The sequence below is a fragment of the Cladophialophora immunda genome (genome assembly GCF_000835495.1).
Source record: "Cladophialophora immunda strain CBS 83496 unplaced genomic scaffold supercont1.4, whole genome shotgun sequence".
Lineage (NCBI taxonomy): Eukaryota > Fungi > Ascomycota > Eurotiomycetes > Chaetothyriales > Herpotrichiellaceae > Cladophialophora > Cladophialophora immunda.
In genome coordinates this window covers 1,826,855-1,850,040 of record NW_015622544.1, presented here as the reverse complement: position 1 = coordinate 1,850,040, position 23,186 = coordinate 1,826,855, and the positions used below count along the sequence as shown (strand labels likewise).

Sequence of the window (23,186 nt, the reverse complement as noted above, 5' to 3'; positions counted from 1 at the left end):
TCTCGTACTTGGATTCGCTATGACGCGTCCCGCGGGTCGGCACGCCAATGTCACTCGATGAGCATTTTCCCGGCTCGCCAGCTCTCGCTCGACCTTACCGCGATAGGCAGTAGTTCATCTGCCCCCACACTTCACACTGCACAACCACATTGTCCTTCTCTCTACCAGCCTACGTACTGGAGGAGAGGGGATGCCCATTGTTGAGGATGCGGGTGCATTGCTCGGGCCTCATGTCGAGGCCCCTGAGTCGCCCAGTTCTTTCCTCCCCGCGAGCATGCTGCCATAAGTTGTCCCGCCGATTGCCGAATCCCGCCAGACGTTCGTTGCAGAGCGATAGCAGCAGAGAAAAGGCTCCGGACTTTGCGTTCGCTTTTGAGTACGGTTAGACAAGCGCCAGCTTTGGCTCTCATTCTGACCGTTCCTTTGATAGCATCGATGGCGTCCTCGTTCGGAGCTCCAAGCCGATCCCCCACGCCTCGTCGACGCTCAGATTCCTCCAGCACAATCGGATCCCTTTCATGCTCCTCACCAATGGCGGCGGCAAGCACGAATCAGAACGAGTCGAAGACCTCTCCTCGACTCTTTCCGTGCCCCTCGACACGTCCAACTTCATCCAGTCGCACACGCCCTTTGCCGAGCTGATACATGGAGAAGACAGCCTGCGGCACAAATGCATCATGGTGGTCGGAGGCGAGTACGGACGATGCAGGGACGTGGCTGAGAGGTACGGCTTTACAAACGTCGTCACACCTGGTGATATATACATGGCGCACCCGGAGATATGGCCGTTCAGCAAGCCCTTTCAGCGCGACTACTATGCCTCGTTTGCTCGTCCGCTGCCCAAGCCCATCACCCCGACATCCCCCGAGGAGAGTCTCAAGATCGAAGCTGTGTTCGTCTACAACGACCCGCGTGACTGGGGGTTGGACATGCAGGTCATTCTCGACGTGATGCTGTCGCGCGAGGGCATCATGGGGACATTTTCGTCCAAGAACGGCGACCTCGCCCTGCCGAACAGCGGCTTTCTCCAGGACGGACAACCGACACTGTACTTCTCGAACCCGGACCTGCTCTGGGCGGCCGACTACCACCTGTCGCGCCTAGGCCAGGGGGGCTTCCGGGAAGCCCTCGAGGGCCTGTGGCGCGCCGTCACGTACAACAAGAACCACCACAAGGCCCCGAAGCTGTACAAGCGCGTCATCGGCAAGCCCTACAGGACGACGTACTCGTACGCGGAGAAGCAGCTGATGCGATACCGCGACTCCCTGTTCGGGAAGCATCACGCGACCAAGTTGAAAAGAGTCTACATGGTCGGGGACAACCCGGAGAGCGACATTCGAGGCGCCAATACCTACGAGTCGGCCCACGGCATCAACTGGGTCAGCCTGCTGACGAGGACGGGCGTGTATAAAGACCAGGACGGTCGACGGCCCACGTGGGAGCCCGCGGCGATAGTGGATGATGTTAGAGGCGCCGTGCAGTGGGCGTTGAAGGACAGTAACTGGCACCAGTCCTTGGAATAGACGAAAAGAAGCATAGACTACTCCGGTCTTTTGGGAGGGCGGTTATATCTCATACTTTTGGACAGGAGACAGACCCATTTTTACACACGTCTTACACCGAAAAGACGCCCTTAGCCCTCTCGAGGAGGCAACTGCATAGAACCTAGACGAAATCAAACGTATCACCTCCCTGATCATTGATCAATCTGCCCATCCTCTCTGTCCCCACAATCCTCTCCAGTTTCAACACATCCCACTTTGAAAACAGTGCTCTAATGGCACCTTTCGCACCGCCCTTGCCAGCAGCAGCGTGGCGCTCTCCGCCCTTGTCCGCGCCGAGCCCCAAGAGCGCAATGATCTCGGTCCAGAAGATGGGGTTCTCGGGGACGCCGTACCACAAAATCTTCCGCACGCCCTTGATCCTATACCGGAAATGATGATGCGCTCTCTCCGAATACAGGAGCACTGCGTGGCGGCCGGAGAGGAAGTGCGAGCGCGCGCGCATCACCTCCTTCACGGGCGTGTATTCCGAGACACTGCCAAAGGAGAGCGACGTCGCGTCGGAGGACGTCGAGAGGTGGTTGCGCAGACGGGCGAAGTCGGCGTAGGTGGGGATGAAGAGCAGGATGCCCCGTTGATGGCGGGCGTCGCGGACCAGCGGCGCCAGGATCGTGGTGGTGAAGAATTTGAAGCGGGCGTCGGAGTCGGTCAAGGGGTTCGGCGAGGGAACGCGCAGGAATGTTTGAGGGACACTCGAGGTGAAAGGGAGGGCGAGGGAGGATACTGAGAGCATCGCCCCCGGGTATTTCGGGACAAGCTTCACTCGCCCAGCGACATTGTGCAGATGGGTCGAGGCCAAGGCGTTGATTTCGGGGGTCAGATAGTCGGAGAATATAATGGTTTGGCGCAGATATTTGGCCTGCCCGTCGAGATACCAGTGGCGGACGCGAGAGAAGTCACAGCCATGGGAATCCTTGGGGAGAAGGTTCAGTTGGGAGAAGACATAGTCCACGTGTTGCCAGTTCTGCATCTGCAAGGCGTTTGTGTGGTCCATAATGACAAGTTCAATAGAAGAGAGGAAATCTGCGTCGTGAGATTTCTTCTTGTCCTTGCCGCCGCCAGTGGTAATTGTGCGCATCAACCCAAGGGGCGACCCGATGATGATGTCCGAGTTGTAGAAGCCGGAGAAATACTTGATAGTTTTTCTGGTGAATTTCAACCCGATCCGAAAGTCTTCGTCGTGGTTGCCGCCAAAAAGTGCCCGAAAGTCTTCGGGCTTGTCTTGCCATTCATCCTCATCGTCATGAGAGAAGGTTTCCAGAAACCGGGCTTTGTTTTCTTGCTGATCAGGTTCGCTGATTTTGACTATGCTGTCGACGAACCGCACACACGCCTGCTTCGTGGGTACCATGATGAGGACTTTGGGTCGAGTGAATCCCTGATCACGGAAGTCGAGTGCCTCATCACTGGATGTCGAGCTCAACTTCGCATTGTTTTTGAGGACCCGATCCCTGGTCTTGAAGATGTGGTTAAGGGCGTGCAAGCAAGATAGGTCGCGCAAACGGGTTGAATTAGGGATGCTGCGGCAGCCATTTATGATATCAATATAGTTGAACACGAGTGCAGCGTGGGTTTTCTCCCCCGAGGTCAAACTAGAGACAAGTTTGTTCCCAGCATCGACCAACCTGCGCTTGAGATAGGCATCTTTTGTCGATCTCAGCTCGCTGACTTCGGCTGGATTCTCTTTGGTGAAGAGAACCGTGCTGCGAACGCCCGAATCCGATGTAGAGGAGGAAGTGTTCCATTGCTTCTGGTCCGCCTGGTGGATTGCTGCTTTTAAATCTTGCTCCAAGATTGTCGTATAATGCTTCTCGAACGGATCTCGCATGAGGATGCCCTCATCTTCTGAGTCAACATCTGCCTCATGACCTTCTGCGTGCTCTTCATCCGTTTCCACCTCCTCTAGAAGTTCCACAGGTTGCTCGTTCGCGTCCGCCTCAGGGATTTGCTCTTGAGACAGCTCTCCATTTGTCACAGTCATCCCTGGTGCGCTGTCATTGTTCTCTTTGGTGCGCAGGAGCTTTCTTTTCTTCCTCGCAGGTTCAGGGTTCTCTTTTCCCGAGATGAGCGATTGCAACAATAGGGCGTAGGAGTTTGACGTTGGAGCTTCATCTTCGCTCGCAGTTTGGAATTGTGATTCGTCTTTGTCGGAGACGTTTTCGTCGGCGGCAACTAAATCGTCTTCCTCACTTTTGGCGTCATCTTGCAAAGCATCATCTCTACCAGCATTAGCGAACCACGACTCCAACAAATGTGCTGTGCTATGCCACTCACTCCGTCTCTTTTAATCGCGAACTCTGAAAAACGTCCTGCTTCTCAGCCACGTGGCCTCTTTTACCTGCGCGGCCTTTCGAAGAAGGCTTGCCTCCCCTACGAGGTCGGTAGCCAGGCATTGTTGGCTTTCCGAAATTTGGAAAATGTGCAATCGATGCGGGGAAAAAAATCACGTCGAAACTTTTGAGACGCATAAGTCTCAAATCGGCAACTCTTCACCGCCGCTTTACTGGGAACGCGAAGTCTGACACGTGATTTCGCTGTTAGTTTCAACACCTCCATCGACGCCACGATTCTTGGAGCCATAAAGACAATGTCCTCCATAAGAGCACGCTATAGAGCTATAATTTGCATCAGTCATATCCGTGTCTCCATGTGTAATCCCGCTTGGTGGACTACCAATGTTAGCACGCACACTACTGTCCCAACTCGAGACGCAAGACCACTCGAAAACTTGCTCAACGTCCAACTGCTCTCTTATGCTGACTAGATCAGCTGAACCCAACACAATCTGTACAGTTTTGACAACCCCTGAATCAACAGAGCAGGCAACCCTTACCTTCTTGTGCGTCTTGCTGTGACTTTACCTCGCCACCCTCAAGAGATGACTTGGTCGAACATCCTGTATTGATTGGAAGACTTGCCTTGCGATCTAAACTTGGCATTATGAAGACCATGGGCGCACTCAACGTGTTTGAAAACAATGTAAACAAGCTCAGCTGCCAATCTTGGCCGTGAGTAAGCTGACAACGGCGCCCTTTGATCACCGTATTCGGCTCTTCTTTGTAAGGGAGTGCCTTGTGGGGATGAATAAGGCTCCGCGGAAAAGGTTGTGAAGATTCAAGATGGACTCTTATATATAGTCAGCGATGCAAACCGGGATATACGGTGTCTTCTTTGTTGAACACCATGCTTGAGAGGAACTATCTTCTGAGCCACCCAACCTAGGCAACGGAAATCCGGTAGCCATGGCACCGCAAACTTCGCAGGAACTCGTCAGCCTCGTCCGAGACCTTTCAGGCGCAATAGCAGGTGTGGACTCCAAAAGAGGGTTGTCTGTAACGCAGCGCGAGCACATTCTCCGGCTCAATCGAGCGATCCAGAACAAAGTGCAGCCTCCCGAGGACCACATCATCGCCACGGCCTTCACCATCAACCTCAACATCTGCATCCGCGCGTGTATCGAACTCGGCGTGTTCGAACTCCTCGATTCCGCAGCCCCTAACTGGCTATCTGCCCCTGACATCGCAAGGGCCTTGAATGCAGAGGAACTACTGATAACCCGCTTCATGCGCGGCGTCTGCGCGCTCAACTTTGCCACCGAAGTCGGGCCTGGCCGGTTCCTCGCCAACGACGTCACCCACGCACTGGTCCAGCCGCCTCTGGCAGCGGGCTTCAGCCTGATGTTCGACAACGCCGCGCGGCCGAAGAGCAACCTGTGGTCGCACATGGAACGCTTTCGGCAGCACGGGTACAAGAGCCCCTTCGACGCCAAGGACGGACCCTACCAGCACGCCAACGACTGCGTGGGGATGACGACGTTTGAGCACTGGATGACGGACCCGGCGGAGAGCGCTCGGTTCAACACCTTCATGAAAGGGGTGAGGGGGAGTCGGCCGAATTGGTATACGTGGTTCGATGTTCAGATGCTCCTCGGAGGTGGAGGTGCGAGCGGTTGCGACGCGGAAGACGAGGTGTTCATGGTCGACGTCGCAGGCGGGTACGGACATGATCTGGACGCGTTCCTGCAGCGTCACGGCGACCAAGTCCAGGGCCGGGTCATCCTCCAGGACCTTCCGGGCGTCGTTGACGCCATCGAGCCAGGCTCCATCTCCAACCGGATCGAGATCCAGCGCCATGACTTCTTCACGGCCCAGCCCGTCCGCGGCGCCAGGGTATACTTTATGCACATGATCATGCACGACTGGCCTGATGACGACTGCGTCCGGATCCTGACGCACTTGAGGGACGCCATGAGGAGGGACCATTCGCAGATCCTCATCAACGACATGATTCTCCCCGACACGCAGTGTCCGCTTATGTGAGTATGACGACAAGCTATTTCTATGGGCCCAGTAGCAGCTGGCAGGACAATTGGCTGACCTTTTTTTTTTTTCTTTTCAACAATTCAGTGCAACGGGAATGGACATCACCATGATGGCGCACCATTGCGGGGTGGAGAGAAATGAAGACATGTGGAGGAGCCTGATCGCCAAAGTGGACGGGCTGGAACTGATCAAGATCTGGCACCCGCCGGAGGGGGAGGGGATCCTTCAGGTCAGCAGGAAATAACGATTTCCGTCCCTGGGCTTTCCTCCAACAACTGGTAGGAAAAGGAGGTTCGTCGATGTCGCCTGAAGGAGAGCAAGGAGGCCTGGGGGATGGAAACGTTAACATCACCTAGACCATTGCGTCTGGTTTGTGGGTGGTGGGTGATTCATGGCACGCCTCTTGAGGTAAGGAAATGCTGATCAGGATCCCCTGTGTTGCCGCCTGATCTTTATACGCACACCTACGACTGATGATACAGCAATGTCTTACTAGATATCAGGAAGTTAAGCGAGAAGTTCGTCACAGAGTGGGGGGCCCAACCTCCCCGACGGTTCCGGATATCGAGGCGTGCCATGATAGTCCCAGGCGTCCTTACAAGTACATACCTACAAACCTACAAAGGTCGCAAAAAGAGTCTTGTCGATCCTTGCTTGTATCCCGGCCCCTCTCCTCGTAGCGCGGACGGACGCCGCCGAGACCCCTGCGTATCATGATTGGTCCGACCGGAAAGGGGACCCATAAGTATACCTCCCCCGTTTATCGAATCCTTCCCGTGTTCCTAGTTGACACCTATACTGTATCGAGCTATATACGGGGCAAAGCGCGGCGGGACCACAGTGGGCAAGCATTTCCGAACGGATGATCCAAAAGACCATTGGAACTCGCTATTGCTAGCAACATTATCCTACTGACGATCTCAACGGTGGGGGGCAAAACAAAAGGTGATGGTCGAGGGCATATATCTATATGTACCTACGCCCTAAGGACCTGGGTTTATGTGTCGGGTAGGAGATATCGCAGCCCGGAACCGAGCGAATGGACCACTAATTAACCGAGTGTGTGACCGGGACAGCCATTGGGGCAAGTGATGAACATGCGGGAGAGGAAACAAGAGTATGTGAGTATGTAGGTGAAGCTTTGTTGATTCGAGAAACGCTATGAACTGGGTCTTTCGGCATTCTTCCCCCTATCAAACCATCGTCCACGCTGTCACCCTTGGGTGGGAAAAACGAATCTCAATCTGCCTGCCGTTTTGGTATTCTTATCATCACCTTCATGATCTTCGCGCTGGTCGCCATCATCAACGTCACCTGTCCTGGTGTGTACACACAGCTCTCTCATGCGCTTCGGCATCAGCTTAGTTGGTTCTAGCCCTCGCTCACTGTCCCCTTCCCTCTGTTGTATGTGTGTGTGAGCGTGTTTCTGGGTCCTGTCTGCCCTTTTGTAACTGCAAGCTCGCACAATGTTCCCCCTCTGCTTTTGGTCTTGTCGCTCGAATCCTTCGCCGGATCCGCATCATCGCAGTTTCTCTTTTAACCTAGTCGCCTGACCTGGAAACCAATGACCACTTTCCCGTATCCAAGCCGAGTGGGTAGATTCGACTTCTGAAAAACCAATGACAATCTCCGAGGAGAGTCGTGGACATGTCGGCTTGATAATGGGTGGCTGAATCGAAGCATCGACTGAGCGAAAGCCGAATCAAACCTCAGCCCCATCGGTCTTGCTGGTCTTCTCGGCGAGAGTCTCATCCTCCATCTGGTTGCCGCCGTCGTTCTTCGCACCGGACTTCTTGGCTGGGGCGACCTGACTGTCCTCCTCGGCGTCTTCTTCGGCCTTGACCAATGACTCGCTCTTCATTTTCTTCTTGACCCCAACCCGTTTGGAACCCATTGGTGCTGAAGCCGCCGACTCGTCAGGGTCTGCTGTGGAAAGCTTGCGCTTGCGGCTGGTACTGGTGGTGGCGGCGGCATACTTGGCGCGCTTGGGTGGTTTGGACTCGCCGTCTCCATTCGCAGTAGGGCAAGGCTTCGCCGCGGTGACTCCGGTGCCGACGTCCTTGAGGATGGTGATTGCACCATTCTCGAACCTGAGGCCGTGTTGCTCGAGGATCGACTTGAAGCGAGCACTCCTACGAATTGCGACATTCGCGGGTAAGAATCGATCTTGGTGCGCTGAAGAGCTTGGAGAGACAAAAGGGAGGGCGGAGGGAGGTAAAGGAGCAAACCACATACGCATTCCTCGCATAAGCGATACCATTCTCCTTGGCCACTTCATTCCAGTCCGCCTTGACCTGCTCGCAGTGTTTGAGGACGCTCAAGACGAATCTGAAAGCAGTGTCCCCCACGCCGCTTGCTGCCGCTCCAACTCGCGGAGCCATCTCGACTTGTTATGGGAAAGGGGGTAAGTGGTAAAGAGAATTCGAGGGAAGGAACTTGATTGCACACGAGCGGTGCTGACAGGGCGGTGAGAAAGATGAGCAAATGAGAAAGGCAAGTGATTCTTTGCACGATTTTTTTCTGTCGTCTGTCTAGAGTGAAGGGAGAAAACACAAAAACAAAGGCTCGAAGAAGAAATGAGGGAGGTTATCTGAATTGAGACTGAAAGCAGTGAATGAAAATAAGACGCAGAGCTGAATGGGAACAGAGGGAGCTGAGAGCAAAGAATTCTTTCTGTCGCTCGCGCACGTGTTTGATATGCTTCACTCTGGGGTCCAATAGTTCTGGTCCGTGACCTTTGCCGAATCAAACCTGTACTCGCCCGTCTGCCGGCCCTTGAGGTCTTGGAAACCCTTCTCGGTCTGCAGCAGATACAGTTTCGGATCCTGGGTCATGTTCAGGTAGAAGGGTACGTCCAAACTGTTCAAGTCACCCTCGACCCATTCAACCCCGGCGGTCGAGATGCCCTCCCACTCTCGCTCGATCTTGTCCTTCATAGCCAGCGGCAGCTTGGTGGTCATGGGACACTGGTACCACTGCGCAAAGTAGTCTATGGCCAGCATGATGCGGTGCTTGTCGCTCTTGTTGGGCATGCCGGCGTGCCAGAGCCGCAGGTCGCGGAAGCAGATGCTGCCTTTGCGCACCTTGGGCTGTACGGGAGGCTTGACCTTGGCTCGCTCCTGGATGTACTCTTTCTTGATCCATCCGCGCTCGGGAAATGCCTGCTGTTCTTTCTGTGGGTAGGCGTTGTGTGTGCCGCACCAGACCTCTGTCACGCCGTTCCTCTCATCCGAGTCCTGCAGGTAGATGTTCATGACGAGCCCGAACGGGATCACGGGCCAGTCATGGCTGACGTCGCTGTGCACAGCTTGACGCCCCGTGCCGCCCGGACAGGCCACGTTGCTGTTGATGAAGCGAAGCTCAGGTTTGGGTCCGAGCAGATTTTCCACCACGTGGATCATGTGAGAGTTCGCATAGAATTCGCGGTCCAGGTAGTCGGGTTCAAGGGGTGGGATTTGGCTGACATTCCCCGTGGCAGCGCCCTGGTTCCAGTGCATGTGCTTCTTCCGGAGGAACTCGACATTGTCTTTCACCATGCGGTTGTACAGCCGGTCGACCAGCTCGTCGGGGATGGCGTTTTCCAGCACCACGAAGCCGTCTCGGTGGAAGTACTTGAGACATTCTTGCAGTGTCTCCGGGCGCGTCTTTCCCGAATGAAGCTCCTCGTCGGTCAGTCGAATGACGACGGGATTGTCGCCGTGCTTCTCCACGTCGGTGATCAAGGCGCCGTCAACGTATTTCGGCGTCGTCGATGCCGGCGGATCGATTATCGCTGAAGGTGCCATGATGGTCTTTAGCCACTCGACGATGCAATCTCGGAGCCTGACAGAATAGAGACGGAAGCGTTACGATGGCCACGACAGCTATTCTCTCTTCGCCTCTCTCTTCTGGAATTCAATGCCCGAGGTTAAAGAGTGACAATTCCTCAATCATCGTCGTACAGGTCGGACTTCCTCTCGCTGTCGGATTCCCCCACTCGGACGGTCGAAGCGGGACGATCAGAACACCTGTTTCCCGCAGGAATTGACATGGTTGACGGCCGTGCTTCTCGGGTCGCAAGCTGCAGCAAGGTCCAGTTGGGTATTAACAAACGGTTGATAATATCCATTTAGGCTAATGGGGCGCTACCTCTTCAGTTACGGTGACATGAGCCACTCCACTGTGTTCCCCCCCTCCTTTCCCAGCTCTCCGCAAAGTTCCCCATATCAGCTCGCATATCGAGCACCGTCGACCAGAGATTCCCCGCCCAACCATCGAAGAACAGGTCGCGGTTATAGCCTATGTCAGGTGGTCTGCTGTCTCATTGGCTGGTAGCCGAATAGCACGCCTTACTCAGGAGAGTAAATGGCACGGCTTGGAAAGATCGGAGTGTGGCCGGGCTGGATGATCGACCGTGGTTGTTACTGCTTTACCATAGATCGTCCGAGAGCCAGAGAGATAATTGGCACTCTAAGGCCACTTGGAACAATTAGCTGTTAGCTTTTCCATGGGCAATGGCAAAGTACAAACTCGCCTTGTGACCTCTTCATCATGCGTGCTTGCGTCTGCCTCGGGGCAAGGCGATGGAATTGTCCTGCAATGCAACAACATCCCGACACATCCCCCGTCACCTGGAGCATTGCTGTTTCCAGAACCCAGAAACTGCTACCCGAGGATGTTCAGTAGATTCGGAGAAACATCCATGATACTGTTCGTGGGATCCACGTGTACCCATTGTTTCCCCGGACTGTGCCCCGGATGCTTCCCCTAGACGTCTCCTCAGTGGGATCGCTTGTCAGAAGAGATTCAAAAGCATGGACATAGACGGTGAACTTCGTTGGTGTCCACATAACTCTCCCTCTCCTGGCTTCTCGTCGCAATCTCTGCAATCATGATTAATCTCTTTTCCAAAGTCCCCAAATCCCAAACCTTGGTCGTTGGAGGCCAGGAGTATCCGGAGGTGAAATGGTGGAAGCACAGATCTCTGATCCACTTGCACTTCCTCTGCGCCATTTTGCTGCTGTCGTCGGCCACGAACGGCTATGATGGGTCGATGAGTAGGTCGTCTCCGAATTTCCGACAAAACAAGGCGGACTGACCACGAGACAGTGAACGGTCTGCAAACTCTGAGCTATTGGCAGAACACTTTTCACCGACCTTCCGCTTCCACACTCGGACTCCTGAATGCCATCTTCTCGGTTGGACAAGTTGTTGGCCTACCTCTGGTACCTTTTTTCGCGGACCACATTGGCCGCAAGTGGACCATCTTGCTTGGAAGCTCCCTGATCTTCCTCGGCGTGATTTTGCAGACCGTTTCCATCAACATTGGCATGTTCATTGCTGCCCGTTTCATCATCGGACTCGGGATTGTGTACACCCAAAGTTGCTCTCCGATGCTAATCACCGAACTATCTCACCCTCAATATCGTGCGAGGCTGACGACAATTTACAACACGCTGTGGTATCTGGGCTCCATCATCGCTAGTTGGACCACGTACGGTACTCTCAAGATGCAGAGCCAGTGGTCGTGGAAGCTGCCTAGCATATTGCAGGCATTCCCGTCGGTAATCCAACTCTTCTTAATCTGGCTCGTCCCCGAGAGTCCCAGGTACCACATCGTCAAAGGCCGTCACGAAACAGCAAAGAAGATATTTCAGCGATTCCACGGCCCTGCTTCCGGTCAGGAGTTCGTCGAGAGTGAATATCGGGAAGTGTTGGAAACCATGGCGCTGGAAAAGGAATTTGCCAGCCGCGGCATCTCGGAGCTTTGGGCGACTAAAGGTAATCGACACCGCTTGCTTATTGTCGTCACGGCCGGCGTCTTTAGCCAAACCGCCGGGTCGGGGATCGTCTCATATTACATCTTCCTCGTCTTGTCGCAGATTGGTATCACGGACTCCAACTCCCAGCTGATCTTGAACGGCTGTTTGACCATTTTCAACATGTGTATCGCCACGGGGATGGCCTTTGCAGTTGACAAACTCGGCCGTCGTCCTCTTTACTTGACGGCAACCTTCGGGATGTGCATTGCCATGACAGGCTGGACAATTGCCAGTCAACAGCAACAGGCCCATGGAACCACGGCCGCGGGTCGCGCGGTGATTGCACTCATCTTCGTCTTCATGTTTTTCTACAACCTTGCCTGGTCAGGCCTGCTGATCGGGTACGTCGTGGAGATCTCGCCTTTTTATCTCCGGTCGCGATATCTTACCGTCATGCTGCTCAGCGTGGCGGCAGGGCTATTCTTCTCCAACTATGTGAACCCCGTGGCGCTCGAGAACATCCAGTGGAAGTACTATCTGTGTTACATCATCTGGTTGGCGATCCAGTCCGTGGTCGTGTACTTCTTCTACATCGAGACAAAAGGTCACAGCCTGGAGACGATAGCAGTCTGTTTTGACGGGGAAGACGCGAAGATCGGTGGCCAGGCGGCAACGGCCAAGGGACGGGAACTGCTCGGGAAGTTGGAGGACAAAGACAGCAAGGCTGTTGAGACGCACATCGAGCGAGTGCAATCGATGGAGTAGACTGCGCAGAGAGGGACGTACTGATTGGAAAGGGAACAGCGCACGGGCGAGGAGGACGAGATGGAGGTCAAAGGATCAGATGGAGTGGCCGCAAGAAATGCAGCGAGTTTAGAGTTTACGCATCGGGTTCAGCGCCTGGGCATCGTACACTCTTCCAACTATCTAAAGCAGCAGGACGATCATTCTGAATGAGGAAGGCATCACAAATCTCCACATCAATAAGCTGGCACGGCTGGATTGCCTTCAGGTTGACTCCTTTGCGGGCCATCTGTCGCTACCTGGACTGTATTTGATCTGACGGATGCTTTGAGTATCATCCCCCAAGTTCAAGCTCTCTTGATTCCGCCGTCTGATGGAGCAAAGAGACCCCTCAGCCCCGAACAGTTCATTTCCAGTCGTCCTGCAAGATGTGAATCCTCGCTTTAGAATCGGAGAAGCTGCACAGTCCCTTTTGGACTACCTGTGCCCGCCTTCAGGGTACTCGACTATTGCTCTTCGTCCTCCACTTCGGCCTTGACATCATGCTTTTGTTCCTCGCCGTCGTCCTCGGCGTCCACCTCCTCGACCTTTAGCTGCATGGCTTTCTTCTTCGGAGCCGCCTTGGTCTTCTTGGCCGGTGAGCCTTCGTCGCTGTTGTCTTCGTCCTTGGCTTTGCGCTTTCGAGGCGCGGCAACTTTGGCAGTTGGCGCTGGAGCTGCTTGACGGCCTTTACCACTCGTGCCTGCAAGACCCCATTTCTTCATAATACCCCAGTGCCGGTGATAGCTGTGATGAATGGTGAACATGGGTCAGCGTCCGTGGAGAGATGAGGTATGTGTTGATCACCGAGCAACGCAGCATAGAACTACCGTGGATGATGCACTTCCGGGAACTCAAACGAAAGGTTGCGAGTGGAACTTACCATGCGTTGCCACTCTTTGCTCCTGTCTCCTTCGCGACTTCTTCAAAGTTGATCTTGGGCTTCACCTCGGCATGTTTAAGGCATGTCATGATGAATGTGAAGTCTTCGGTGCTTCCGTTGGCAGGGGCCATTGTTGCTGACATTGATCAGTTGCTGCCGGCTGAGAAGTGCTGTGCAGATAGCATTGCAGCCGAGACTAACCTGCAGAATTGTTGGGAGAGATGTGGATGAATGCTTGAGATATCGATCCTGAATGGCGTAACGACCTGGCTGGTAAGATTCGACGAACCGGGTGTGGAATTGGAGAATGACGAGGTGTAGAGAAAAGAAAAAGATCCTTGGATGGATGAAGGGAAGGATTAAATAAGTTGTGGCACCCTAGGACAAGATACCTCTATGCGCCTGGGATGATGACCTACACGAGAAGTGAGACCAGAAGAGCTCATGAACTTTTCACTTCTAAAGTCAAGTTCTAGGGGAATCACACCCAAATAACAGAGAAACACTAAAGGAAAGGTGAGGTCGGATCAGTTCATTCCGTTTTCCTCTCGAAAGTCGAGAGCGGAAATGCTATCTCAGCGCCTTTTTTTTTTGTTCAGCGATGCTGTCACTAGCTACATGCTCTGTGGTGCTCAGAAGAAGAGTCGTTCACCAATCATCCCACTTCTCTGCTGCAAATGTCATGCTTTGCCCTGTGTTCACCGTCGTACGCCAATACCCAAGTTCTCTTCAATGCCAATCCATGATCACCAACTTGAGTAACCGAGAAGCCAAGAAACCCTCAGTGCATGTAAATGATGGCCCGAAGTCTTGATGTCTTGTTAGTTGTCATCCTGAGGTGGAACGGTGTCGGTCTTGGAAATCGCAGCAGCGGCTTTGACCATTTTCGACGTGGACACATCCTTCTTCACTGCATACTTGGCTGCCTCGTGGTCGCCTGGCGTCGCTTCATCATCACCCAAACTGCCTTCATCAGGAGTGGCGGGATTGACCTTCTTGACACCTTTGCCCTTGGACTTCTTTGCGAGCGTGGTAGCAACATCGGCGTCATTGTCGATCTCAGCACCTTCGGCGAGCTTAGCGGCGTTGGTCTTGGTAGCTTTGCCGCGGGCCTTCTTCTTGGGAGGTTCGTTGTCGGTCTCGTCGGTCTCGGAAGATGTAATTTCATCCTTGGTCTTGGGAGTGATTCTCGCCAAACTCTTATTCGGAGCGCCTTTCTTGGCAGTGGCCTTGCGCTTACCACCTGTAGCAGCAGCAGCTTGGGGCTCAGCCTTGTCGTCTTTGGTGGTCCACGCCGCACCATCCTCTTCGAGCTGCTTCATGATAGCACGGAACTTGTTGCTGCCGAGCAAATGTATTAGTATACTAGGTTGACGGTTGCACGAAGATGGCGAGGCAGTATAGAGAGAGGAAATGGACAAGCCATCATAGAATCTTCAAGGCCAAACCAGAGGAGAGTAGAGAACTTACGCAGCGCCACCCTTGCTCATCTTGAGTTCATTCGCAAGAGCTTCGAAGTCGACAGTGACCTTCTCCTTGGCATACTTGATGCAAGCGGCCAGGAAGGCTTCGTTACCCGCAATTGGACTCATTGCGACTGGACGGTTGACTTCGAGTTGTTGAGGTTTGAGAGTTCAGGAATGTGGAAAACGCCTAGATGCAGGATAGAGGGATGGTCAGTAAGCTTGTTCGAAGGATTTGAGAAGAGCAAGCGGCCATACCGATGGTTTGAAGATGTTTTGATGAGTTGTGTGAGAGGTATCGGTGATGGGAAAGTTGGATGGCGGTGAGGTGTAGACAAGGTGGAAGAGAAATCCTAGGCAGGTTTGAAGATGGAAAGTGAATGGACTGTCCGCGAATTTTCGCCTAGTGGCTCGACAATTCACATAGCAAGCAATGTCCACGATGCAACAAGCCATCTGTGGACAAAGGTTCGGCATCACCCTGACCCCTCGACAATGCGCGGGCAGCAAACCACCTTGCATTGACTCCCACAAGAAAACGAGGCATAGAGACGACCTGGAACTGCATCTCCCCCCTCTTTGATGGCTCGAACGATCAGAACACGGCTTGTCCAAGGCTTGCGAGATCTTCAGCTGCTCTTTTGTACGATACGATGACGTGCTGTGCCAACAAGGAGCCCTCCGCGCCTTGTTGCACCTCCCGCTCCTTGTTCCTTTTGCAGCAGACGACAGAAAGGAGAGCTGTGCCCCAGTTCTTGCCTGTGACCATTGTTGACAACATCAGCAAAACATCTTCCAGTAGTTCTGCTCTCCGCCATCTTCATCCTCAGAGTATACCTCTTAGAGAGGATTAAGGCAAGCCAGACCGTCACTCATACTGCCTACCTCAAGAGCAACGCAGACGTTCTCACCAAGGAAAATGGCATTCTTGCGCTTCAAGCGTCCTTGGGTATCAAAGGGCAAGCACTCCAATTCATGTCATTCTCTCTCACGACATTCTGTCGTCAAAAAGCTGACCTGTTGCGGCACCAACTATAGTCTCTGGGAAGAGCTCCTCGCCATCTGAGCACGTCCGTCAAGATGGTTTGCTGATCCCTCAATGCCACAGAGAACACGCCCAGGCCATACAATCATACCCGCCTGGAAAGATAAGATGGAGGGAGTGGTTGACACGAGGACATTGCCGGGAAAATTCCGGACCACGAGCAAAGAGAAGCATCATAGCCCAAGCTTGGAGGCGAGAACTGCATTGCTGGTGAAGTCATTATGGATGCCTCGAGGAGGAGAGCAACCTCCAATACCTCGATGCCCCCTGGCTCCGGTCATCTGTCCCAAACACGCGCAACAGAGCCCAGATACTTTCGTGGACGACCTATCGTGGTTTGGACATCTGCGAAGCCCTCATTGGGTTCCATGTTGGCGCTTCCTTCTAAGAGCAGGGCGGTGATGCATCCTGTTGACCAGAGAAGATTGAGTCGCCAACCCCCTTGACAGTATCCGAAATGAGAGATTTTGACACCCTGGTCGCAGGCAGTGGCGATTTTGCATAGCTCGAGAACTCAGCTCTGCACGAAGCACAAACCTCCTGGCATCGTGCAGCCTGCCAAACTTTACGCCGGTGGTACACTCCTTGTCTTCTTACCGTGGTTGACCCGACGCAGATATTCACCGAACTGGGCGATGGTCTCTGTTACCTAAGAGGATGGTAATTTTTAGGGTTGCCGGGTTCTCGAACATCCCAACCCAATGCAAGGGATGCCTTCCGGATGCAAGGGGTCTGAGCTGCAGCAGCGTCAACAGCGCTATGCTGTGCGTCGTTCCTTTCACCCAATGCGGCACCCGAGATGCGACTTGGACACGACCGGCAAAGTCCACGCGAGCTTCTGCGCAAAAAACTCAGGCCAGATCCGAGAAAAAGGCCGGATGACGCGACGAGATTCTTCCTCGTGGCCAGCAAGGTTTCCCAAGAGCGATCCCTGCGCCAATGCACGACTTTAGCTTCACTGAAACTCGGGGCCACGAGGCATGGACAGGACGGACGAAACCAATTCTCGACAAAGGGTGGTGTGAGAACAACCTTTTGGAGGGGGTGGTCAGAGCTTGAAGCTTGGGAGCTCGCTTGTTTCGTAGCGAGCTGAAGGGACGGCAGTTGAGATGCTGACTCGCTGACTCGCTGACTCGGCGGGCCTGGCCTCGCCGCCATCGCAGCTAAGACTTCAGAGTTGTCTTCTTCCACGTGGCTCATCGGACACGCCGGGAATGTGGCGGGCGCACTAGCATCAGAACTATCGGAAACCCACGTGGACTCGATGTCAGCCCCAAACGTCGCTTAGGCTCAGGAGACTCCACGCCCTCCTGTCGCTGCCAATTGACTGGTATAGGGTGGGTGATGGATGACTTGCTGCCGGCTTGGGGGGGCTGGAGCCACATTCTCGGTAGCTCTGCTCCGAAATCATGTTGACCGAATGCGACACCCAAACGCACTCAATGGGAACACGGCCACGAAGAAAAGGGTTGGAACCAGCTGCCAGCTGCAGAAAAGGGCGGAAGCGGTCTAGACTTTCTCGCTTGCCTTGTCCCACTGCTCTGACGTTGTTCCCATCTCGATTGGCGAGCCGCTCGATTCTGGCATGCAGCTAGAACATGTTGTGGCGCCTTCAGATGCTGTCAAATCTTGTGTGACCCAAGGATCCGGCACACTGGAACGTGTCGGAAAGCATCTTGTCAGAAGCCTGGGCTCGGCCGGGATCGACTTTTGGGCGACGACCTAGGGGGCTGAACACGAACCCCTTGTGTCGTCGGCGCCCTGGACGAGGTGCGAAATGGAGGTGGGAGGGTAATACCAGTATTATCAATCATCCAATGTTGTACAGGTGTATCACTGCCGCCGAGTGACGGTGCCCATGTGTGCTCGCTCGTATAATGTACATACGCATAGTCTTCACCATCTATGCTTCTGCTCCCAGAGAAACCCTCCAACAAATGTCTTCTGTGCTACCCCTGCAACCGGGCTGCCATTGAGTCCTCCTTTAGTGGTGTCATCATCAAAAGATGTGCGTGAGACAGAGGGTATGGTTATAACCTATCCGTTACTCTGGACGATGGATGCGCGAAGCTAACAAAAAAAATGCTGTCTCTGTGAACAGATATGGTTTTTGCGTTCCCAACTGCTAATTCCTGATCCCAACCATGCTGACATGCTTCGTCCCTCAAGCATGTTCGTGCTGATCTTTTCCCGCGTTCCCTGAAACCCATCGCTTGAACGCAGAAGACTTTAAAAACACACATGAGATGCCGGAGAAATAGAAAAGACGAGAAAACGGACGGGCTGGCGCTGTGGCTGTTGCAGTTGCCGTTCCTGAAGCAAATCAGAGACACTGAGAGTTCCTTGCGACCATGGCTGTTTAGGAGGTCGAGTAATGCTGCCAACCAACTTTGGCTTTTAGAACTTGCAAATTATGTCGCAGGTTCTGCCTCTCGAAAAATTTGCTGTGCATTCCCGAGAAAGGCGCAGGAAGGGCTGAGCCGTGCGCCGCGATTTGCTCCAGTGTCGTCTCTTCTCGAGTTGAAGTGCGGATCATAAAAAATCCCCCTGATAACGTAGCATTCAGTAGCTGTTTCGCGTAAGGGATCCTCTCGCTGCTGCAGGTTCACCTCCATGACACCCCTTTTCGTGCCGTTTCATGTTGCTTCGGACGCTGAAATATTTCCCACACCCGTCGTACTTGCACCTATAAGGTTTTTCTCCCGTATGTGAATAAGTGTGAATCTTCAGCGAGCTCGGCCTGGAGAAGGGTTTGTGGCATGTCGGGCATATGTAGCGCTCGTGGCTGTGAGGGTATGCGTTGTGGACAGCGGGGTAGTATTGAGGAAGCTGCCACGCTGGCGCCACTGTAGGGTCGACTGTTTGCAGACCAATACCTGGAATGGGGCCAGGGAAATCTGTTGGGAGAGGCCGTTGTTGAGAAAGGCCGTTGTAGGCTGGAACTTCTGCTGCACGAGGCTCGATTGAAGGCGCTGCTTGAGGCCTTGGCGGTTGGTCTGGATGCACACTTTCAGCTGCGAGCCTTGGAAGGTGTGGAGGTGGCCATGAACTCCGGTCAGTTGATGAAGGATATGCAGTAGCTGGTTCAGTCACTGCGAGCCCAGCTGCCGGCCGTTGAGCATACAACTCTGGATTCGTGCTTTGATGATAAATGCCCCGGCTGGGACCTGAGCTGGGCGATGTGTTGGTGGGGGAGGGTCGGGGCAAGTCGAATCTCGACGGCGGCGGTAGTTCTGGTGTCGGTGGAGGAAGACTTCGGGGGCTTCCTGATAGTTTTGGTCTCTCTGGGCTTATTCCATGTCCATGCGAGCCCCCAGAAATCCTTCGAGAGGCACCGAATGTTGGAGAGGAAGCGTTGCCTGGCGACAATTAGAATCTGTCTGTCCAATTTCGTGAGATCAAACGATGGGAACACATACCTTTTTCAGACTGCTCCGTGACTGCTTCGATGAGACTGGAGATAGAGGGCAAGGAAGGCCTGAGCTTGTTGGCCTGTTCCATAGCCGCTGAAGCCAGCAGTACGGTTGGCGAGGGTAGAGGGTTCTGCAGAGGGTGGCACGAGTGGTAGGGTGGAAGCAATGCCAATGCCATAGCACAGGCAAGATATTGGCAAACGGGCCTGTGGCAGACTTATTGTGTTCGAAATCCCTACTCCGGCCTGTGAGGGAGTATGCGATGCCCACGAGCACTGTACTGCTGGTCGACGATGAGAACGATCCAAGACTACTCTTTCAGGTTCTCTCAAGGAAGAACAGGACGACTGGTGAAGAGCGAAGTCTGCGTAGGCTTTTCCTTACTCGGCTCGAGGGTCGAAGGGATGGTGTAATGGGGGTCGTCCACAGGAGATCGAGATAGGATTGGGATCTACACCTCCTCGCCTGTTTGGCACTGAGGGGGGGACTATGGTGAGAGTAGAGATGAACGTGTCTACTGGCGGGGGAGGGTTACAAGAGACGAAGGAAGGAAGATATTGGCTGGTGAAGGATCAGGAAAAGGTCGGTCGGTGGGATTCAGGGTGGTGACGTTGCAGTGGGAGCGAAGCAAACAACCCAGGGTTTTTCCAAGGACTGGATCGACTGTCCTCGAGCAAATCGACGAACGGCTCGCTTGTGTTGTGAAAGGGATGCTAAGGCAAGCGACAGAGTCTCGGAGAGGACGGGCGGTCCTTGGAGAGGGCCACAATTAACGATGGGCAGGGCGCTTCTGGAGCCGAGGGGTATGACAGGTGAAGATCGTCGAGAACAGGACGGGGGGGGGGAGATGGTTTGGATGTATTTTTCGTTTCGGTGGTTTCCAGAGAGTGATTGGGAGGGTCGGCTGGCCACGGGCGATGCCACTCCACTGGCCTAAGGCAGTGGCCTGAAGGGATATCTTGTCCAGTGTCCACCTAGCACCGGTGCCTGGTTTGGCAACCTGAAGGCGTGCGATGTGCGGGCTTGGGTGAAGATCAAAAGTGGGCGGGAAGTGAGTTTAAAGCCACAGTAGGCGTAGGAGTGGGATGGATGAGCGGCCACAGGCCTGGGGAGTGGGTAATCGGGGCTGTCAAGAGTCAAGACCAGGTCCCCATCATACCATGGCGACTGCTGACCGTTTCCGGACTCGGAGGGCGCATGGGAGCACGACGGCCGTCACCTGTATGGCTGTGGGTTGCTTGGCCTCCTCGTGTGGGTGGTGCGTGCGTGGTAAACTCCCGAAAAAGCCCAACCTGGCCCAAGAACGGCTGAGGTGGCGTCACTGGCGCACCTGGGGGAGACGGCTTGGTGAGCTAAGATGGAAAGAGGACGGTCCTGCGAGGCAAGGAGAGTGGTTAGTGAGAAAAGTCAACCCAGTCTCTGAGAAAGCCATACAGTAGTGTCGAGTGTGCTCGGCAGCAGCAGGGAAAACACGGGTTGGCTCGTGCTGGACGTGACGAGGCAGAAGAGGCAGGTGAAGGAGGGAAATGGTACCGCGTGAAATCGACTTCCACCAGCAACCGACTGGATGACTGCACGGGGGATGATCAGCGATGCCGGGGTTGGGAACACAAGTTGCTCCATACATGTAATACGCTGGCGCAAGCATTTATTTTGGGGGGGAGGGACTGACGAGGGAGCATTCGAGGCCAATTCGGAACGGCGCCGAAGGAATCACAAGGGGAGGGGGGAAAGAGTGGGAAGGGTGCAGGTGGCTTTCTTTAGCAGACTTCCCGAAAGATCCATCAAGACTCAAGAGAGGTTTTCAATCCACAATTACCAGTTTGTGCAGAGTAGGTATAGACACACAATGTCAAAGGTCCTGTACGAGGAGCTGTCATGGCAAGAGGTCCAATGGGTGGCAGGACCCAGGTCGCTTGGAACAAGCCAATGCAGCAAATGTATCTTTGTTTATTCCTTAAGCGAGGAGGGCCGCCCAACAGGAACCTGAGGCTGACGTTTAGGGTCATGTTGTGCTTTCCCTGAACGGCTCGAGGTTCGCGGCACAGAAGGAAAACCAACCTGGAACCAAAGCGCTCCCAGAGATCTCCCGGCTTCACACGCCCAGGCTGAGGCCCCTGGGGGTGGTGGTAGGGTGGGTGCCGAACCACGATCAGAATCGATCAGACGATCAAGCGGCAAACCATTAGCCTCGAGCTAGCGAGTGGAGGTGCTTCTTCCAGGGACCAGGGGGGGTGTCTGCCGGTGGTCAATGGCCAAGGACTTGGGCATGGGCATGGGCATGGGCTCTGGAGAGGGCCCCCCCCCAGAGGCCCAGAGGCCCAGACTAGCCTGAGGGAGGCTAAACGCTTGCACACAAGCCTGCCAAGGGGCCACGAAGCCTCTTTGGTCCTGTGTTACCTCGATGCGATTAGATAACGGTTGCCTCGTTCACCCTCCCATTAACCTTGTCTGGCCCTTGCCCAGTCCTCCCACCGTTCACAAGGTTGCGATGCGAGTCGAACTGTACCTACTCGTATTACACCAGCTTGCAAGGCTGCCCTGATCATGCGTGCCTAAGCCACCTTTTCCGACGCCCGCTCCTATCATGGGAAATGAGAAAGTGGCACTCTGAAACCGCGCAGCAAAGGGCATGGGACTTTGTCAACTGCTTTATCCCCGCCTCCGCGCAGCGAGTGTCCCTGGCAGACAAGCCAAAACCAATCATCATTTCCGATCCATTCCGTGGAAAGGGGGGATTTGCCCATCTACCTCGTGCAGCATCACGTACTTGGACTCCGTTCACCAGGTACATGCTCGATCCTCTCAAATAAAAGTACTGACTGAAAGGCAAATATTCCTTCTAGTACGAACCTTGCCACCGTACCTCTGCTCAGTATCTACCTTGTTCCCCCGCTTACGAGAGACACTAAGAATCCCCTTCACCTACCCTTGCTTGTAGAGATGAGGCAAAAGAAAAGACTAAAAGAGCTGGTCTTGTTGACATGAACCATCTGGAAACACACTGCATCAGGCCTCGAAGGATTCGCTTAAGGAGTCCTGATCACCCAGTCCAATGAGCTTCAATCGGAGATTATGCGCATAAAGACACCCTAGTGCCTCGCCTTGGACTGACTCGCTTACTGATGACCTGGTCATACGCTGCCAATGAAGAAACATTTTGTGTCCTTGCGCACACTAGGACCTTGCCCTGGTATCCCTGCGTCACGTTGGCAGTCGAAGAGATCTGCGCCATGACAGAAAAAGAGACTCAACCTCCAGCTGACCATCCCCCAGGATTGGTGCTCTGAATTGCCCCGAATGCGGCCTCTGTCGGCTATCGGCTGGGGGCTCTTGAGATGCGAACTAGAACGACAAAACAAGAGGGTACCAACCACGAGGACATAACGGGCGCACATCTTTTGTGAGCAGCACCATCTGTGATCTCTCCTGGTCACCCCCTTGTTCACTTTTTCCTTGGCGAATCAGTGGGCATAGGCACCCCTGTTGGTTCCGAAGCAGCGGCGTCATTCGGGATGTCATCCAATTAAACGTGCCAGTCATCGTGAGGATCCTGGTCGTCGCCAGCCACGCGGTGTCGATCGTGTTGCACATGGACCCATGGAGCCGTTTGATCATCACTGGTGACCAGTGATGGTAAAATACGTGAAATCTATTCCTTGACGAAAGAATAAACGTTCTGAAACCGAAGATTCGATATAATACCGAATTTACTTGGCCCCCAACGTACTAAAAAAGTACGCTATAATGCTAGCGCCTAGTAATTTATATGAGGAATGTGTTTCGTCTATAGCACTAAAATACACCTTAACTATCTCTATTTCTCTCATACAACGCGAGATTATCACGCTACAGGAATGCCACTTAACGCGTAAACTGTGCGCACTTGCACACCTGTAAATGCTTTACAACAGCATCGATTAAACAACGTCTACTGTCTCAAACTGCCTGTTCTCAACGATCTCTTGCCTTAG

The 23,186-nt window shown here is 54.0% G+C and overlaps 6 protein-coding genes across 7 annotated transcripts; 2 read left to right on the top strand and 4 right to left on the bottom strand.

The window, feature by feature from the left end:
* The first annotated feature begins 86 nt into the window (after positions 1-86).
* On the top strand, positions 87-1,696 carry PV07_07045 (TIGR01456 family HAD hydrolase). The gene is made up of 2 exons (XM_016394091.1): positions 87-376; positions 431-1,696. Exons 1-2 carry the CDS (start codon positions 207-209, stop codon positions 1,521-1,523), a joined length of 1,263 nt encoding a protein of 420 aa, XP_016247510.1. The 5' UTR covers positions 87-206; the 3' UTR covers positions 1,524-1,696.
* On the bottom strand, positions 1,507-3,979 carry PV07_07044 (uncharacterized protein). The gene is made up of 2 exons (XM_016394090.1): positions 3,837-3,979; positions 1,507-3,781 (listed from the first exon to the last, which is right to left on the bottom strand). Exons 1-2 carry the CDS (start codon positions 3,953-3,955, stop codon positions 1,666-1,668), a joined length of 2,235 nt encoding a protein of 744 aa, XP_016247509.1. The 5' UTR covers positions 3,956-3,979; the 3' UTR covers positions 1,507-1,665.
* A 668-nt stretch (positions 3,980-4,647) lies between these two features.
* PV07_07043 lies at positions 4,648-6,569 on the top strand. 2 transcript variants are annotated; one of them, XM_016394089.1, is made up of 3 exons: positions 4,648-5,877; positions 5,969-6,292; positions 6,381-6,569. In XM_016394089.1, the coding sequence occupies exons 1-2, from the start codon at positions 4,805-4,807 to the stop codon at positions 6,126-6,128; spliced, it is 1,233 nt and encodes a 410-aa protein (XP_016247508.1). In that variant the 5' UTR covers positions 4,648-4,804; the 3' UTR covers positions 6,129-6,292; positions 6,381-6,569. The 2 variants fall into 2 exon arrangements, with proteins under 2 accessions (XP_016247508.1, XP_016247507.1); XM_016394088.1 differs by having other exon boundaries at positions 5,969-6,569.
* Positions 6,570-8,561: 1,992 nt separating this feature from the next.
* PV07_07042 (uncharacterized protein) lies at positions 8,562-10,019 on the bottom strand. Its single transcript, XM_016394087.1, has one exon. The coding sequence runs from the start codon at positions 9,667-9,669 to the stop codon at positions 8,587-8,589; it is 1,083 nt and encodes a 360-aa protein (XP_016247506.1). The 5' UTR covers positions 9,670-10,019; the 3' UTR covers positions 8,562-8,586.
* A 3,850-nt stretch (positions 10,020-13,869) lies between these two features.
* Positions 13,870-16,598, bottom strand: PV07_07041 (uncharacterized protein). Its single transcript, XM_016394086.1, has 3 exons — positions 15,013-16,598; positions 14,762-14,944; positions 13,870-14,632 (listed from the first exon to the last, which is right to left on the bottom strand). Exons 2-3 carry the CDS (start codon positions 14,881-14,883, stop codon positions 14,113-14,115), a joined length of 642 nt encoding a protein of 213 aa, XP_016247505.1. The 5' UTR covers positions 14,884-14,944; positions 15,013-16,598; the 3' UTR covers positions 13,870-14,112.
* A 1,016-nt stretch (positions 16,599-17,614) lies between these two features.
* Positions 17,615-20,013, bottom strand: PV07_07040 (uncharacterized protein). The gene is made up of 2 exons (XM_016394085.1): positions 19,219-20,013; positions 17,615-19,158 (listed from the first exon to the last, which is right to left on the bottom strand). Exons 1-2 carry the CDS (start codon positions 19,388-19,390, stop codon positions 18,362-18,364), a joined length of 969 nt encoding a protein of 322 aa, XP_016247504.1. The 5' UTR covers positions 19,391-20,013; the 3' UTR covers positions 17,615-18,361.
* Positions 20,014-23,186: the final 3,173 nt, after the last annotated feature.

What these genes read in the sequence shown, in the direction of transcription:
- PV07_07045 (XM_016394091.1), top strand. Translation starts at nt 207, where the DNA reads ATGCGGGTGCATTGCTCGGGCCTCATGTCGAGGCCCCTGAGTCGCCCA. An exon ending in GACTTTGCGTTCGCTTTTGA is followed by an intron (nt 377 to 430) that starts GTACGGTTAGAC and finishes TTCCTTTGATAG; the next exon opens with CATCGATGGCGTCCTCGTTC.
- PV07_07044 (XM_016394090.1), bottom strand. Translation starts at nt 3,955, where the DNA reads ATGCCTGGCTACCGACCTCGTAGGGGAGGCAAGCCTTCTTCGAAAGGC. An exon ending in TCGCGATTAAAAGAGACGGA is followed by an intron (nt 3,782 to 3,836) that starts GTGAGTGGCATA and finishes TAATGCTGGTAG; the next exon opens with AGATGATGCTTTGCAAGATG.
- PV07_07043 (XM_016394089.1), top strand. Translation starts at nt 4,805, where the DNA reads ATGGCACCGCAAACTTCGCAGGAACTCGTCAGCCTCGTCCGAGACCTT. An exon ending in GACACGCAGTGTCCGCTTAT is followed by an intron (nt 5,878 to 5,968) that starts GTGAGTATGACG and finishes TCAACAATTCAG; the next exon opens with TGCAACGGGAATGGACATCA.
- PV07_07042 (XM_016394087.1), bottom strand. Translation starts at nt 9,669, where the DNA reads ATGGCACCTTCAGCGATAATCGATCCGCCGGCATCGACGACGCCGAAA.
- PV07_07041 (XM_016394086.1), bottom strand. Translation starts at nt 14,883, where the DNA reads ATGAGTCCAATTGCGGGTAACGAAGCCTTCCTGGCCGCTTGCATCAAG. An exon ending in ATGAGCAAGGGTGGCGCTGC is followed by an intron (nt 14,633 to 14,761) that starts GTAAGTTCTCTA and finishes TTTGCTCGGCAG; the next exon opens with CAACAAGTTCCGTGCTATCA.
- PV07_07040 (XM_016394085.1), bottom strand. Translation starts at nt 19,390, where the DNA reads ATGGCATTGGCATTGCTTCCACCCTACCACTCGTGCCACCCTCTGCAG. An exon ending in CACGGAGCAGTCTGAAAAAG is followed by an intron (nt 19,159 to 19,218) that starts GTATGTGTTCCC and finishes AATTGTCGCCAG; the next exon opens with GCAACGCTTCCTCTCCAACA.